The 18,657-nt window shown below is 36.8% G+C and overlaps 1 protein-coding gene across 2 annotated transcripts in view; it reads right to left on the bottom strand.

The window, feature by feature from the left end:
- SLC4A10 (solute carrier family 4 member 10) overlaps nt 1-18,657 on the bottom strand; it is a 114,009-nt gene that overhangs the window by 43,721 nt on the left and 51,631 nt on the right. The window contains exons 6-7 of one of the 2 annotated variants that reach the window (XM_058839766.1): nt 11,053-11,241; nt 674-765 (exon numbers count right to left, since the gene is read on the bottom strand). In XM_058839766.1, the coding sequence (XP_058695749.1) occupies nt 674-765; nt 11,053-11,241 (281 nt within the window). The remainder of the gene's footprint in view (nt 1-673; nt 766-11,052; nt 11,242-18,657) is intronic. The other variant, XM_058839767.1, reaches the window with a different exon arrangement.

Below are 18,657 nucleotides of genomic sequence, written 5' to 3'. Positions count from 1 at the left end.
ACCTTTGCTGCATTAATGTGTCATCTATCCCCTGTCAGGCCTGTCATCTGTATCCATTGTGACTGTCTTAGGTACACACAGACTTCTCACACAAATTAGGATTCTCCTTTACATTAAAGCTGAGAAGCTGTTTGCTTTTCTTTGCTATCTAACATTGAACTGTCATTGCAATCTCCACTACTGAACAGTTAACATCTTTTGTAAAGTGTACTGAAATATCTTGGCTTGCCAGAAGAATTAAGTTATAGGTTTACAGAAACACATTCTGTTTGAGACATCTGGAATCCACGAGTTCAGGTTATAAAAAGCATAGTTTGCATTCATGCATCACTACAGAAAGTAAAAATCTGAGGTGAATTACAGGAATTCTGAATTACTTTTGTACTCATACAATTTTCTGCTAATTTGTAAAATTTCGCCCACAAATATATATCTATGATATTAAATTTATCTGTGTTTCTAAACTGTGATTTCCCGTCACATATAATTTAGAAAGAAAATGTAAGATTCTGTTTTATCATACAGAAATTGTACTGCAGTGCACACAAAACTTCCATGCTAAAGTAAGAACTACACTTTACAGCTTTTCCTGACTCACATGGATTCATTTTATTTAATTTTAAATATCTGTTTGGTAGTCAGGAAGCTCTCTTCAGCATCAGTGGACACTTACCTTGCTAAAGTCAACAGTGCTGTTTTCTCTGCTCACATCATTTTTGTTTTCAATACAGGCTGGAGTAGCCTGTGGGGAAACAACCTGACCTGCTAAAAGAAGTATCATTATTACAGAATACTAAAAGTTCTACAAATAAAGCAACATCTAATGACACAATTATTAGAGCTCTGCACACATTTCATATCATAGATATATGATGAACCTAAACATGGCATTTTAATTAGAAACTTATTTAGAATAGCACATTCTCAAAAGACAGAATATTCATCATGTGCAGTTAGGAACGTGAGAAGGCAATTTAGATAATATAAGAGATACTGCTGAACACGAGAAGACAAAAATTCTATACCAATTAAAGCATACAATTCTAAAGATATATATTTGGGGAAAATCCTGCCTTCACACAGCTTTTTTAAATAATTAGAGGAGCTGAAAATTTTGGGCAATATCTGTCTACAAAAGTAATCCTCATTGACTTAAATAGGATTATGAATTTTTACAAAGTTACTCATGTGTATAAGGAAGTCCTGATTATAAAAGCTACAAAAAACAACTAAAAATGGACTGGTAAAAAAATAAATATATTTGAAATTAACTGATTTATAAGCTCAGTATTGAAAAATGTGGTTATAGAAGGTATAAAACAAATGTTTCAACAAACACATTTTCAAAAAAAGTCCAGTGAAGATTTAGTAAAATATTTTAAAGAAGTTTTAAAAATATCTCAAGATGAGAAATGTTTAAATACATCTCAGTCTTGTGGAAACAAAGAGCAAGTCTTTTGACCAACAAAATTTTGCCAACAAAAGCTCAAAAAGAAAAAACAGAGTCAAGTAACAAGTCTGTGTCATACAAAGCATATTTTTGCTTAATGCCAACATCACCCTTGCACATGGCCAGAGCCCACCGTGCACAGCCTGGGTGTGGGGCTGGCAATGGGGCAGCACACAAACCCCACAGGGGCACAGGCCATGCCCTGCTTCCTTCACTGTTTCTCCCTCTCTGGCATGTCAGAAGCCACACGCAGCTCTGAACACCAGAATAAAGTACAAGGGAAATTACCAAATACATGAGCCAACTATCTCTTACTGCCCTAACACATACCCAGGAATAACTACAGAGTCCAACTGGCCCAGAGTCAGCATCTCGTGCCCAGCATATATTTGTTTCCATAGCGAATAAAGTCTCTCATATGACTGAGAAATGATGATGTGAAAACATTGGTTCTGGTGAAAATCAACCTAAACTTGCACAGTAACAAAGACCATATGTTCATGATATTTGAAGATGAAGACAGTCAGAAAGTCCTAAGCTAGGCACATTGTCTGGGCAATTCCAAAAGCCACAGCGTGGCCCCTCACACTGCCGGGACTCACACCTGCAGCCCAGGCACGTCCTCAGCCACAGCCAGGACATGAACACTATGCAGGATCCAGCCCGAACAGGAACAGAGACTTCAAGAGCACCTCAGCCACTGCCAAAATGCTGAAGTATCCAGTTTCTGTCACAGCTGAGCAATACAGCATGCCTGGCCATTAATTCCCAGTTGAAACACTTGCTCAAGGAAAATGCTGGTTTTCATGAAAATCAACATGTCATTTTCTACTAGACAAATCTCCCATGACACAAAACAGGTTTTAGACTCATGTGTGCATCCTGGCAGCACAGACAGAGATACTGCACTTTGATTAGGCAGTACAGCAACAGAATGTTTCAAAATATATTACTAGAAATCTTACTATTAAACGTATCTATCTTTAAACTGCAAATATTTCCATTTTTCTCTGATTCAGGACAAGGACAGATCAAAATAAGAATAGAAATCAGGGCTTTTGTTCAGCTCTACAGTGAAACAAATAGAGAATGGCAAACAGACATGACAAGCATGTTAATCTAAGCAGGTAGAATAAAAATAAAGTCAGGATGAGAATTTACATATGACAAATGTGATTTTAGAAATCCACATATTACTGTAAATTAAAGGAATTAATATAAAAAGAGGCTATTCATTCCTAAACGTCACATGAGAAAACTTTCACAAAACAGAAGCCAGAATTATTACATATGCAACGTATTTAGAAACAGTAATTCAATTTTTCTGTTTTAATTAGAACTGAAAGAAAAACAGAGTTCCATCATTGTTACACTATCATCTTTACAATATGCATCCCAGCGCACTAGTTCACATCGTAATTTTTTTTCTGTATTGTTTATTTAGCAGTCCTTGAATTATTTTTATAGGAATCATCCTGTAATATTACAGCTATTAAAAATCATTAATATAAAAAATTATATAAATTTAATTTCTGTCCTATTTTGGAGATTTTATTAATGTGACCAGAGAAACCCTTCCACTTATTCAAACAGAGAAGGCATAAGGTGCTCAGGGGAAGTTTCTGTCTTGACTTACTCCCAAAAAACCTAAAATCTTGTAACATAAAACCTGCTGACTCTTCATTTTTTTTGTTTTACACACTCCTCTATACCTTAGGATGTATGAAAAGGGAAATAGTTGTAATAATTACTTATATACATATTACATTTTAAAGAAATGAGATAAAACCGAAAGTAACAGAAATAGTAGTTCATTATCTTTCTGCTGCTAATTAGGCATTTACACTTTTTTTTTCTGGACCCAAAAACTCAAGAAAATGAGAGCAGATATATCTGCCAGAGGAAAAAATATTGACCAACAAAGGAGTCAGAGTATGGACCACCTTTTAAATACTGAAGTTTTAACATCAAAATTGGAGGTTTCAAAAGCAATCAGCATAACAGTCCAGAGGACCTTTAAACATTGTGCCCACTTTTCTTTTTGAAGAAAAATTTATAAAGATATACATACAAGGGAAAAAAGCCACTACTAGTAAGTATGTGAAGTTTTTAAGAATAGCATATGTTCTTTTTCTGTGCCAACAGAAGACCTCAAACTTTGATTTACCCATATGCTGGAGTAATCTGAAAGAACACAAGTTTTACCTTGAGGCAGAAAGACATGTTTAAATAGCTCTACAACTTCAGACAGCTTTCTGGATCATGGAACAACAAGTTTGGGTTTTTTACTGTATTGAGTAACAATCAACGATACAAGGTAGACAACAGGTAATCACTTTTCACAAAAAAGCCTACCAAAGTAATCCCAAACTCTAGCCAGATTTTAAACATTCCTCATGGTTTATTACTTCTTTTGTTTAAACTGAAAATATGGGTTTTAAGCTTCTAAGAATAGTGAAGGCATAAACCATCAAGTCCCTACAAGAAGTAATAAGCGCAGCAACAGCCTCATCATTCCACTCTTTCCTGCCCTCTCCTCACCAGTTCCATTTCAGCACTCCAAGCAAAATGGTTATTTACACTTTGTATGGGGTAAATACAGAACTTTATTCTTCAAGAGCATAATGTAATACTTTGAGTCATTGTAAAGCTGAAGCCTCGTTTTATCCTGCAGGCCACCTACATAAAGCACATGAAGAGCTGCATTCTTCGAAAATTCATCTGAGCCATTCAGACAGTTTTAAGTATCAAATACACAATGTGATATAATTGAAATATCCAGGGTATGTACAAAGAAACTTAATACATAACAGATAAAACCATGCTATAATTGCTGTAACAGCTTTTCTATGTAATAAAAAGCCAATACTAGCACAATTTTAAATTATGTTTTTAAAAATTTGCATATATAAAAAATAAGTGTCTTTTTCAGAGAATGTGAAATTTCCAGAGCTTTGACTACAGCAAGAATACACAGAAAAAACACTTTCATGCAAAGTCAAGCCACTTAAAAATAAAAAAATAAAATAAAAAAAAAAAAGCTACAGTAATAGAAGTTTGCATCTGCAGATATTTTGGTATTTTTGAGACAGTCCTCGCAAATATAAAAAAAAATTAATCCCAGTAAATTAATGTCACATGTAACACATTTTTCCTCCCTAAAATGTAGAACTTCAGACATTTAACTATGTGTATTGTGGTTATTATTCAAAATCCAAGATGCCTCTCAATGACAAAAACGCAGAATAATATAGTCAGACACAAATCACAGTTAATGGAAACAAACTGGAAAAAAACAGCATATCAAAGGAAACTAAACCAGAAAAGAAGTTGCTTATTTTTCCAAACCATATGTATTTCTGCCCATTCAGAAAAAAAAAAAATCCTGATTTTCAAATTTCTTAAATCTTCAGACTTTTCACTGCAACTAGTTGTCAATTTTCCAAGTCTGAATGCACAACACCGTCCAGATAAAACTCAAAGATTGAAAAACAGTAAGCTTTCTTCAGTATATGATAAAATTCTAATATAACAGAGCAGTGACAGCATTTCTGCAGGCTGGATTGTGTGTGTGTGTGTGTGTGCATGCCTTTAGGCCTCTTGATGATCAACATTTTTAATCAATGGGGAATCATGTCACTTCCATTGTACCTCTATAAGTACAAGGAGATTTGGTGTTCACTAATGATATGCAATTTATGAGGATGAGGAAGTCGCTTTAGCTGTTCTTCTAATGCTAGGCCTGAATATCTCAAGCATAATTCACATGAAGTCATGCAGTATAAACTAAATGCTGTGATTTGCAGTTTTACAAATTGATGTAAGAAAATGAACTTAAAACAACGAATTCCACATAAACTTTTCTTCAGTGTGCCACAGCTGCAGACAAAGGCCTGAGGTATTTTTTCAAATCACTATAGCAAGAAGTTGCATGCTGACAAGAAACTGAGATGAAGACATGGGTGTACATTTGAAATGATCTAAAGCCCAAGCAAGAATAGGTATTTATACTACCTCTGAACCTTCAGGGAGTTTACAGAACCCAAAGGATAGGAGATGAGGAAGATACAGAGATGAGATGAGCCTGTTAGAGACAGACACAACAAAGACAGAGCAAAATAAAGAAATACAAAGATGAATGATACAGTTTTATACATACAGATTACACATTTTATCATGGGTACTAGGAAATGTGGAGAAAGAAAGAATAAATATCAGATGAAAATGCTCATAAGTACAAGTTACAGTTTGGTAGTATAAAAACTTGTGGAAAATACAACCAGATTAAAATACATACATTTGAGAAGAATCTAGAACAAAAAATAGAGCATTAGCAACTTTCAGGCAGAATTTACTAAACTCTGAGTTTACCTTGTCTTCAAGGTAAACTGAAGCAATTCCCCGAATCCAGATCCAGTACTTCAGAAAAGTTGTGAGTACATCAATGGCATCAGTTGTGATTTACTCCCAAAATGAAAGTGCACGGTCATGTACTTAGGGATGCCTCCCCACCCTTTTCATGGGGCTCCAGGTCATGCCCACCTTTCTCCACGTGATAGTATTGACATGAAAGCTTCACATGCTGTAAGCTTGCTCCAAGTTATGGCATAAATCTTTGAACTGATCTTTAGAAAAGACTGGGAAACTGAAGACGGTAACTAACACCTTCTAACATAACAGAACTGAGAATTTTGACTTTCCAGGATACTAAAGGATGCTATCATAAATTACGACAAGCATAGGCTCCAGTATCTCTTCTCGTGCTCATATTGCCACAAACAATGAAGTCCAAACCAGCCCATCATACCAATTGAAATAACTGGGAAAAGGTTTAAAAAAGAACATGGCAAAATGAACAGTTTCAGTAGCTCATGCTAATAACTCCCAAGATCCCAAGTTTAATTTGCCATTGCTTTTTTCAAGCTCTTCAGAATACCAGTAAACCTCTGCTTGCAATTTCAGAATTTCTCAGAATTAGACGTGATGTGTGGTGTAACCCAATTTTTACACTAATAATGTGCCTGCTCTGAATTCAAGGGAGAAAAAGCTCTTATAAATGTCATAAGTACGGAGTAAAAAACAGGGATAAGATCATGTTATTGTGGGTAAAGAACACTTCAGCAAGATGCATGAAAATACAAGTAACTTAGTTGGCCATACTCCTCTCCCGAGTTCCTTCCCCTTGGACTTTAACCAGTATAAGGCCAGTTAGATTTCATTTTATACTCATACATACATATATATATATAAATATACACACCCCCTAGACTAAAAGTGAAATAGCCAGTCAAAACCCTTAAATGTTTATATGATGAAAACTTCTTTTCCTAACTACATTTTCACAGAATCAGTTATTTTTTCGTGCCACACACGCTTAAAACTCTGAATTTCAGAACCCCTTTTATAAAAGGGGAGAGGCTTATGAAATCACTTCAGCATTCCTCTAAAGTAGAGAGATGTGATATATTTGCAGTTGTCCTTGGCTTTTTAGACCATGCCATAGGAATTTACAAACACAGCTCTGAGGTATCACAGTGTGAAACCTACTCATCTCAATAAAAATAGGTTAAATTGCTTTATAGAGCAAGCTTTCTAAAGATGATTTACCAATGAAAAAAATTCATATTTTTACCTGTCTTTTACAGTATTTATGCTAAAATCACTTGCCACCCTGTATTTTAGGTATTTGGTGTCAAATTAGCCTATAAAAAAACCCCTTTTTTTCCTGCTCTTATGCCAAATTTGACTGTCGTTTTTTATTGGAACATCAAAAGCAGGCTTTTAATTCTCACAGTTTTGATGCCTAATGAAAAGTGAAAGTTAAACACAGCATGGCAGCATTAAAAATGCATGGTAAATCCATAGCACCCTGACATCTTAGCCCTGCAGAGGATGTGAAGAAAAGCCATTGTAAACAAAAGATAATACTACTAAATACAAAGCAAATTAATTAGATGGTCTGACAGACTCATAAACAAAGAAAAATGGAGGGAGAACATATGTACAACTATCTTCCAGCAAAGATATCACAATGGCCTGTCAATGGTGCTGCCATATATTGAATTAATTCATGTATTCATTTTCAAACTTTGCTCCTGAACATCTGAAAATTGACACATTGATAAGCTACTATTGTCAAGAACTTGGACAAAGAAGGGAGTTTGAATCCTCAGCTGTACCACATAACCCACAGATCAGGGTCTTAGGGCTCTAAATCACCCTTTTTTACAATCAACAGACTGCTAAGGATTGTTTCCAGCTCAACTGTCTAACACTAACCCCAAATTTAACCTAAGAGAGAACTTCCTTTTGTGCAGGAAAACTGTCCAAGTTCCCCTGTCTCATTTCAGCAAGAACAAACAAGTGGCCCTTCTGAAGCTCTTGCCATGTGCTTTTTATGAACACTCCTGTCTCTGATAGGGGTGAACTGGGCTGTAAATTCACCAGCAGTACCTGAGATGATTTGTTTCCCTCCCCCAGTCTTCTAGGAATTAAGCTTATCATCCAGAAAGTAAAAGCAACAATATTTTGATTCCTTCTTTTAATTAAAAGGATAGAAAAATACTGCTATTGACAGCAATATTAGAAACGTTCTTCCTTCATACATTCTACACAGTGTTTGAAGACAAATGGGAATAAGCAGATTAAAATTAGGCCTTGAATGAATTTTACCAGTTTGTCCTCGGGAAACAAGATGTGTGCTTTACAGCACAGTCTTGGACAATAATATAAGTTGTTTATATACCTTAATTTTTCTTTCTTTTACACATATTCAGCTTTTTCTTTTACACGATTCAGACTTCTATTTTAACAACTCATTTTTATATTACTATGAGTAGCTTGTACAGACACTCCATGGCAATCTGAAAAAGAAACTTACAGCTGAGTGAGCATAACACTGTAGCTGAACTCCAGCCTTTGGGAGGCACTGGCAGAGAAAATGATCAGAAACCTCACTGCTACCCCTGGTCAAGCTTCTAAGAACAGCAGAGTTCCTGACAGCTGAGCATTTCAGTGCAGATTCCTGAATAATTTACACACCACGTACACTTGCAAGTTACACAGGGTGAGGAAATAACTAAGAGTATGCCAGAAGAGGTGCAGCCAGTGTACCTGAAGCTAGGCAGCTCTCCAGAATTCTCTCTTTCACACTTTTTAAATCCTGGAGTACTCAGGCAATAGTTGCCACTCAGACCCCTGAACTGCTTAGTTGTAGTTGTCTTGAATAGGGAAAAAATTCTAGTTCCTTTTAAAACAAAAAAAATTAGACTAGATTTTCCTTTTCTAAAGCTAATACTAATATAAATGCAATTCAGGCAAAGTAAGTAAGATTCAGTAAAGTAAGATTCAGACTTTTAAATGTAAGGGCAATGGATAACAAACAAATCCTCCTTGTTTAGTCACAGGGCTACCACTGATTTTGGTGGTGCCAAACCAGGAGACTGCCAAACGTGCATTAGCACTTAAATGATGCAAGTAGAGGAGAAATGCTTCAAATTTATTAAAAAAATCTCTGTCCAAAAAGCTCGTGCTTAGAACTTTTCATGGTAATTTAGATAGAAATCCAATATACTTTCATAAGTATCTCTAAAATCTCTATGTTATTCTACTTTTTTATATACATATATAATTTCTGAGGTATTTATTTATTTATTTTATTGGTACATTTAACTTAAATTAACATAGTAAAAGTGACTAAGATTTTTTTAAGAGGTCAGAGTATTCTGAGACATTTCTACACAAGAACATGAACAATGCATTCAGCATTTTTTCATCTTGCAAAACAGAGACAGGCAAATGAAAAACTGTAAGAATATGTCTCTCTACTTAAGAGAATCACTTAACTACTGAGTATATAAAATTAGTGTGTTTCATATGGACTTAGATGCTGTCCTGATGAGAGTTTATTTTTGGGGGGAATTTAGGAAGAGCAAGGAAGTTTGCCAGAAGGAACTTGGGCAAAAACAAGATGTTTCTGGAGTGAATTACTGCATCAGTTCCACTAACAGACACAGAAAGTTACCAAAATTGAGCTCATGGTAATTTCACAGCTTGTCCTGGAGTTTCTTCTTAAGGCAACTAATAAGACCTAATGCAAAATACTTAATGGAATGCAAGCTGCCATCTTACATCCTGTGGAAATTAAGTACAGGATCATTATATCATTAACTTTCTCTAGTGTTTCCTGAATATTTGTTTAAAGTCATCAGCAAAAGCTGTATAAAACAACAAGAAAGTTGCCTTAAAAAGGAGGGACCATCATCCTACTTACATTTACTCTTGTGCATCCATATGCATAATCACACATCTTAGTAAATATTATTTTTTCCTTACTCCTAGAATGATACTCTGACACAATTAAGGTTTCTATTTAATATCCTCATCAGATGAAATTATATGTTGCCTTTTAGGTCTGAGAATCTTCCCAGGGAAGCAACTAGATTTAGATCTCTTAAAACTTTATATGCCAATGATTGAAACAAAAGTTTCTTCCTTGAAATCAAGTTAACCTTTATATCAACAGCCCCATCTTTCCAGATCAGCCACACAACTACTCTTTGCCCTTCTGTCCTATGCCTCAGAGCACACAAATTCCTCCTGCAATCCTGACCTTCCTGTGCTATGGCTGCTTCCTCAGTCCCCACTTCCCAAGGTGATAGGGAAGCTCAGTAGGGCTCTGAAACAGAGAGACAGCACAAGTGACTAAGATTTCACTACAGCCAAGATGATTTCTGGAATAAGAGTTAACAGAAAAATATACGCAAAACTTGGCTGCAAATTTCATAACACAGACCCTTGTTTAAGCAAATAAGGAAGGAGAAAAAAGAAATGATCTTTCATTATAATGACCTGCAACAATAATACAACTTGTAAGATCTTCTGTAAAAGCAAGAAAACCAAAAAATATTATGCCAATATTTTACTCTAGAACCATTCTGAAAACATTTCTCATTTGCATTATCCTGATTTTCCCAAAAGGGATTTTCCGAAAGAACAAGGTACAGCTTTTGTGACCTCTCCAACAGTGTCATCTTGGAATGTTTGCCTCATTTTTCAACCCCTCAAACTCACCCATAAAATCTGAAGCAGCAGTTGAACTGTAGCTAATACAGTGTTGTAGGCTTAGAAACTTTCAACAATCCACTACATTTTAAATAAATAGGTCCTGGATAGTCAACAGAAGTCAAAAATATCCAGGCACTGATGGAGCCTGTCCACAGCTCAGAACACTGTGCAAAGACACTCAAGCTCAGTCTGAGGAATTGCACAGAGCACCTGAAGTGTGCACCTGAGCTGCAGTGGGAATAAAGTGCCATGCCAATCACCCAGGGTGCCGCGGCACGCCAGCACAGCTTCCAACACCTCAGCGAGTTCCCTTGAATAGCTCTGCCCAGCCCTGAGTTGTGCAATATAGCCAAATTTCAAGTTCGAGCAGGTGTGTTTCTGAATGCATAAAAGGAACCACTCTCATGCAAAAAGTACCAGTTTTACAGGGTAGCTTTTCAGAGCAGAATCACGCTGTTAAGCTGGGGATACAAAGCACATGCAATACCAAACAGCCAGATGCTATTGAAGGCTCGAAATGCAAAACAAAGCATTACCATTTTTATCCATGGAATGGGGCTCAGACTGCTTCTTTCCAATATCAGCAAAGGATCTTACAATTGGGATCCTGTTGCTCAGCTTCTTCTGGTTCTGATGGTGATGCTGTTTCAGTAAAGCCTCATGCACTCGGTGGCGAACATCCTCACTGAGCTGCCCAGAACCCACCTGCTGGTCCAGAATCATATCTGAAAATATATACACAAACATAATAAAAGAGGGGAAAGAGGAAACATTTTATCTTTTAAATTGCAATAATAATGATTAGTACCCTATAGGATTAAAAATGAAATGTACCACTTCCTTTAATGCAACAGAATTAAATGTAAGTTTTATCTAGAACTGTTTGACTCCTGGGGGGGAGAGAAAGGTGAAGGGCAGGGAGAAAAGGATGCTATTAATACAAAAAAAAAGTCAAAAAATGATGTAGTTCACAAATTAAGGTCACCTATGCAATGACTTTGAAGTCAGTCCTTAAGCACTCCCACATACAGCATATTTAAATCCAGGGTTATGATGTGTATAAGATGTCTTTTCTCCAAATAACCCCTATTCTATTTTCTACAAAGGCCTGGCACGCTGTGAGGAAAAAAAAAAATTATTTCCTTTGTACTTACCACAGGAGATCAGTCTTTCTTTCTTGTAACTAAAATTACAATACCTTTGGTTCAATACAAATAAAGTCCAGGTAAGACAAAAAGAAAAATTGCTTCATTATTTGTCAATACCAAATAGAATCTATTTCTACTGTCAGGTGTACATGTTCCTGCAAGAGGATAATTTTGAGGAGGTGAGAGTGAAACTGATCCCCCTGCTAAGAAATTACAACCATTTTTGCTTTCACACCAAAGCACACAGAAGAGATAAAAAACAGGAGCTGGAAGCCACTGTGCTGCTAGAAAGTGCCATTACTGAGAGTTCGTGGGGAATATTCCACAATTGGAGTGTGGCTATCGATGGCTACAGGATGTTCATAAGAGACAGGAAAGGAAAGAGAGGCTGAGGGGTCACCCTCTACATCCAGACAGATATTAAGCATGAGGAGCTGTCTCTGAAGAACAGCACAAGCAGCGTTAAAAATCAGAGACAACAAAGGGAATTTCACAGCTGTGGTTTACACCACAGGTCAGCCAATCAAGGGGAGCTCGTGGATGAAGCCATCCCGCTCCAGCTACAGGAATCATCACACATACAAGCTCCAGGCTGAGAGAACTGGGATTGTTAAACCTGGAAAAGGCTTGGGGTGACCTAACTGCAGTCCTCCAGCACCTAAAGGGAACTCAGAGGAAACATAGGGCAAGACTGTTCACAAGGGCACACAGTGACAGGACAAGGGGTAATGGATTTAAATTGAGAGTAGTTTTGGATTATTAGGAAAAAATTCTTTACTGTGAGGGTGGTGAGGCACTGGAACAGGTTGCCCAGGGAAACTCTGCATGCCACATTCCTGGAGGTGTTCCAGGCAAGGTTGGACGGGGCTCTCAGCAACCTGGTCTCCTTGGTCTGCTTACCTACTTAAAGGTCCCCCTGCCTAGGGGGATTGGAACTTGGTTCCCTTCCAACCAATACCACTCTGTGGTTCCATGATTCTATGATACACATTATGTGTTTCAAATGAGAAAGAATTGTTGAGAATTTTGTGGGATTTTTTTTTTAAATTATTATTTGGGGAAATACTACTACCAACATGAATGATGCTTAACAGAAAAATAAAGGAGAAAAATTCTGTATCAAAGCATGTATTACAGCATTTAAGTACACACTGCCTTTGTATATTAATTGGAAGAAACTGTACTGCACAAAAATAGTGATAAAATAAGCTGAGTCCAAAACTCCTTGTACTGACAATCCAGACAGCTCATGTTTCTGTGCTGGAGTCGGATTCATATCTGCCAGTAAACTCAGTGGAAAAGCAATCAGAGCAGGAAAAATAAAAATCAGATGCATCATCAGTAGAGTCATTATTTGTCATGTCTTTGATAACAGCCAAGAGCAACAGAAGAGAGATAATAAAAGATAATGATACGTTTGTCAGTTAAAAGCAGAGTTTAATTGCTAACAGTCACCTACGCACTGTATATACGCTTATAATGCACAAGTTTTTCTGACATTCTCAATATCAACATAACAAGCCAACGTATAACACACACCTGCTTCAGAGCTGGACAAAAAGAAACCTGCATGTTTCACTTGCAATGGAGAAGCTACCAATGAGTCTACATCTCTACAGTGACATGCACATGGAAAGGCAAGGATGGCGTCCAGGTAAATTCACCTGCCAACAGATGTGACCATGAGTGATGTATCCAGAGTTCTGCAATGAAGAATCAGGCAGAGGTTTTCAATGTGGTACTGGATCCGACCCAGCAGCCACATCCTGTGCAGCAGCAACAACAGGGCTGACCGAGCAGCTCATACCAAGGAGTAATGTTGCCCCATATCATGCTCAAACTAGTAAAATCTGTCTTCAGGGTGCTTCACCTGAGCCTGAAGGGAACTTTTATCTCCATGGTTAGCTCAAACACCATCAGGTCAGTTATCTCTGCACTCCCAGTCTAGACAGAGGCTTTTTTTAACCAATCTAGACCCTAATGAAAGAGAGAGGCATAGCAGCAAGATACATGACAGAAAGCCAAAGGAGATGGTAACACAAGTTTGAGGAAAGTCTTCAGCAAAGCATTTTAAGGAGAAAAGAATTTGCAACACATGAAAAATGGAAACCAGTCTTCTGCTCCAAGAAAAATATTTATTTTCCTCCTCTACTTTATTGCCTTTTGAGACACATCCCTGCCCTAAGGATATGACTATCTTGCCTTTGGACACCCTTAGTACATGAACCCAAAGGAATAGCTGAAAAAAAGGATTCCTCTAGGACAGGTAAATTTAGGGTTGTGATCATCCCTTTGCACACAGGTAAGTAGAACTCCACTTGTATGGTGTCATTCATGGAGTAACAGTATATTCCACATTAAATATTAAAATATATTAATTGCTGTCAATATCTAAGATTATCCATTTAGGAAAGAAAATTACAGGAAAAGGAAATCAAGCCTCTATCCTCTTTCTTTCCCTAGGATATTCTGCTATACTTGTTAACAGCCACAGAAGCCACAGAGTTTGTGCCAATGTGATGAGTAAGAATTTTTATTTCCTGCCAGAAAGAGGCGTACCTTGAGATTTTTGGGTTTTTACAATGACTTCCCTTTTTATTGTAGCACTGCTACCACATGTAATAAGGGAAGATGAATTCAGTTTTGGAAAGAGTGAAGACGTGCATTCTTGCCTTGGTATTTCCCTCCAGTTGTCATTCTTTTAACATAGACCCAGTTGCAGTAGTAACTGCAGGAGCTTACATACAGTCAAATTTCTGACAGATTGCTGTATTTTGACCATTTATTTTCAAGTTCTGCACAGATGTGCAATGGAATGAGACATCCACCCCTATCATTATGTGATTTCTTTTCAGTTTCTTCCCAAGCTTCTCAAAATACTTTTAAAAAGCCCAGGCCCCTGCAATATCAGTAACACGCTTAATTGCAAAGATGGTACTGAAAACAAGAGCAGCATGGTTAAAGTCCAAGAGCAAATGGCCAAAAGGAGCATTTTAAAGATTTAATTTTCAAAAATGCTGGAATATCCAGCAGCACAGTGTTACCCATTCTATTAAATGCTCACACTGTAACATTTCTTCTGACATCGAGTACACTAAAGTAGGATGTTTCTTGGAATCTTGGTTGATACTGGAACCATTAAATCATTTTTTCAAGCTGTTAGAGACAGATATTCTCCCTGATCTGGTCATTTAAAAGAATTCAAAGAAACTTGGGATTTCATATAATTTCAAGAATGTTTTCTCCATTCAGACTCAGTTATAATACATCATCTGTATAAACTTAATTTTGTGAGTAAATGTGAGCAATGTGAGTACTTTAACAAGCTATTACAGAAAGTGAGCTATAACTCATCACCACCTGGGAACAATTTACCCAGGCTGTGAATTACAGCACTGAGGTGCAGACAATTTGTATCAGTTCAAATGCAGCATGGCTCATGTGTGGCCCAACAAAGAAAATTCCATCTGTCCTACCTCTAGAGTCGGCAAGGATGCAAAAGCAGGCTGGCTGCTTCCACTCTCTCTGGAGGTGCCTGTTACACACTGAAGCTTCCTACAGACACGTGGCCAGATCCACGTGGAGGCCCCACAGGTCAAGGCAAATGGACAAGGAGGCTCTCTAGTGTGGAGACAGCTCACTCCCCACTGCACCAGGTTCACAGTGTGCTCATCACCCCATGTGCAAGAATACACAGCATGATCAGGTAAAACATAGAATAAATTTATAGAAAACATACTGTACTTGTAACAAAATATCTGTAAAGTCCAAAAAGAAATTGCTGGGCTCATATTATCCTGACGTAGGTTGGCACTGACAGTTTACAGGAGATATTAAATTCTATATGTACCAGCAAGGGTGACAGTATTCACACCTCCAAATTTTATAACTGTACAATTATAGGACAAAATGAGAGATTAATGACAAAATATAAAACACACAGGCTTTTGTGTGCATCACAATTGCAGTGATAGCTGACCACAAAACCTAATTTAAAAGCCAATATTCTTCTGGCTTGTGGTCATTGCCCTTAAAGACAGGGAAGAAAAAACCAAGCAACCCTAATGCATTGCTTTATGGAAGATAATCATTTGGAATGCTGCCCTTTATCTTAATGCGACTCTAAAGAGGAACTCAAATATATCCTTCCCTAGTGAGTCAGGCAGGAGAAGCAATACAAACCCAACCATTAGGATTCCTGGGCTGCACTGGTGAACCAAGACCCATTTACATCATTTACAATGGTGACTATAAACAAGCTATCTAAGCCAGCAGATTTAGCAGCTCGTCCAAGAGGGCAGAGCATTCCAGTGCTCCAAGATACAGATTATATTTCCAGCTTTACCTGAAATTATTTGATCCAGTTATTCAGTTAGCACACTTGAAAATGAAAGAAATAATTAAAAATGCCTGCTTTTTAAAATAATAGTACATAATTTTACTGAGGAACAAGAGCAAGTATTTCACAAAACTACATATTGTGGAGACAAGGCAAAAATTCCCAGCTTGAAGTTCAGAACTGCAGACAGAGTGGATGCCTTATAAAAAATAAATTTTGCAAGCTGAGATTGACTTGTGCAATCTAAAAAGATTCCTAGAGTTGTGGTTAACATGGGAAAACACAAAACAACCACAAAAAAAGACAGTGCTACTTAGAAGCTGGTACGAGATCTACAATTTACCCACAGATAAAGGAACAAAACCTGACAGTTTCTCTGTAGAGGTTATTACCACATGCTATGCTGAAAATAAAGCAAACAAGTGTAGAAACCTGGGTAAGTGAGAAGGTGAAAGCTGAACAAAAGACAGGTGTAGGGTCAAACAGAGAAGCAGATTACCCACAGTCCATCCCACACTTTATTATAGTGCTGTAATAAAAGTTAAATGTACCATAAAAGCACTGTCAGAAACATAACACAATGTGAGTATCGCAGATGAAACAAGAGGCTCCAGTGAAATAAAATCTCAACTCGAGTCAGTTAAAATATGTCATTATTATGGAGTAATATAGCTTAAAGCAAACAAAGGTAAAAGAAGCCTTGCTCAGATTGAAAGCTTAAAATGATATTAACAAAATCAATAAAATTGCACACTTGGGATGTAATGCCCTGAGTTGCTGAGCACAGAGTCCGGTGACCTCAATCACAAGATTAAGCTGCTACACAGATTGAAAATTCAGTCGTGAGGAACATACAAAAGACTGCCTGGGAAAAAACAGTCAGATCTTCGGACTGTAAAGGAAGGACAGATTTAAAATTTAATTCGAAAATTATTATTACAATTAAACCATTTTTAAAAAATGGGAATATTTCAAACATCTGCAAACATCAGTCACCAAAGCTCCACTGTGCAGAAGAGGCCACTGTTTGTACTTGACAAGGTTTGACATTTTTTCACAGAACATTCTGCACAACTGCAAGAATATGCAAGTTCTGTGGCTCATGCTGTAAAGAAAGTATTGCCATTAAAGGCTGGACTGAATAGTTTTTGAACCAAACAACAGAAAATGGCATCATATGTTAAATAGAGAAACCTTTTGGGTTCATTCAGTGGTTATAATCAAAAAACCAGATGGTAATCTGAGAATCTACATGGTTTCAAAGGAACTAAATGAAAATATCAAAAGAGAACATTTTCATCTGCCAACTTGAACAACACAGTGAAGCTGCTCTCTAATGGTACAGCCAGATTCTGGCAAATACATCCTCAAGAGACAAGTTCCAAAATAAACTGTTTTGATTACATAGATTTTTCAGACTTCCTTTAGCATATGTTCTATACAGAAGTGATCGATAAAATATTACTACATAATGTTCAAAGGAATCCCTTGTGGATGGAGTGCTAACTTACTGATACAGGAGTCACTGCAAAGACATATGAAAAAATAACGTCACACATTAGAAATAGTAATAACTCCCCTAAAATATGTTTAATAAAAATTGCATTTTTAAACAGGAAAAAGTTCAGCAGATGAACTGCGTAAGCTCTTTTCAAGAGAAGCAAAATCCATCCTACAAAAATTAAGAACAATTTGAGAAAATTCAGGAACCAACATGCTGTTCTGATGTATGAATGTGTTGGAAATTCATCTCAGAGGTCTCTATTATAATAAGATGCTGTCTGTGAATTCAGCATCATCTGTATGAGTACATTCTTTTGCAAAAAGGAAAATTGTGTGCCTGTCCAAAGAAACATACAACCTTGAAGATGAAGTAATTTTTTAATATGACAGTTGGAATGAAAAAGACCGAATAGAGAATGAGCACGCTGGAATACAGGATGATTTTTAAGTTCTTACCACGTCAATAGCACCAAAATATTTTTATGCAAAACTGTCAGTGTTTCCAGGGATAAAATACAAAATTTTCTGGAAACCATGAAAACATTACAAAAGGTGGCTTTCATCTGTAGATTTTACCACAAGCCCATTAATGTTTTAAAATACAGACTTCAGTAATAGAAATTCTCAAGGGCTGAGTGCTAAGAGTTTAATGCCTTAGTAAGTGTTTATAGATTAAAAGCCTTGACTTAAACAAATAGGAATTCTTAGTCTCAATTTAGCAATAAAGTTTAAGTATACCTCTTTCAAGGATTTGAAGACTGGCACTGCATTAATAGCAATGTAATTTGATATTGGAATATAGCCCAGATAGACATTACCAATAAATACACAGCACACATTTCTCGCTAACAAAGCATTAAGGTAAGTAAGAAGAAAGTACGTGTGCACAAATAATGTATTTGCTCTCAAAATATGATGCCTTATAGTAATGCAGTAAAATTATCAAAAGATTGCATTAAAAAACCAAAACATTAAACTATGAATCAGAAGCACAAGAATCAAATTTAATCCAGAAGTATCCCTTAAAACCATAGGACAGAACCTGTTTTCACAAATTCTTCTAAAGGTGATATACACAGTAACATGAAAACAAAGCCAAAAGTGACCAGAACTGCTGGAGAAGCCTGGCATGAGGATGGCTAGCAAGCCAA

This window comes from Poecile atricapillus, chromosome 5 (genome assembly GCF_030490865.1).
Source record: "Poecile atricapillus isolate bPoeAtr1 chromosome 5, bPoeAtr1.hap1, whole genome shotgun sequence".
Lineage (NCBI taxonomy): Eukaryota > Metazoa > Chordata > Aves > Passeriformes > Paridae > Poecile > Poecile atricapillus.
This window is presented reverse-complemented; position numbering and strand designations above follow the sequence as displayed.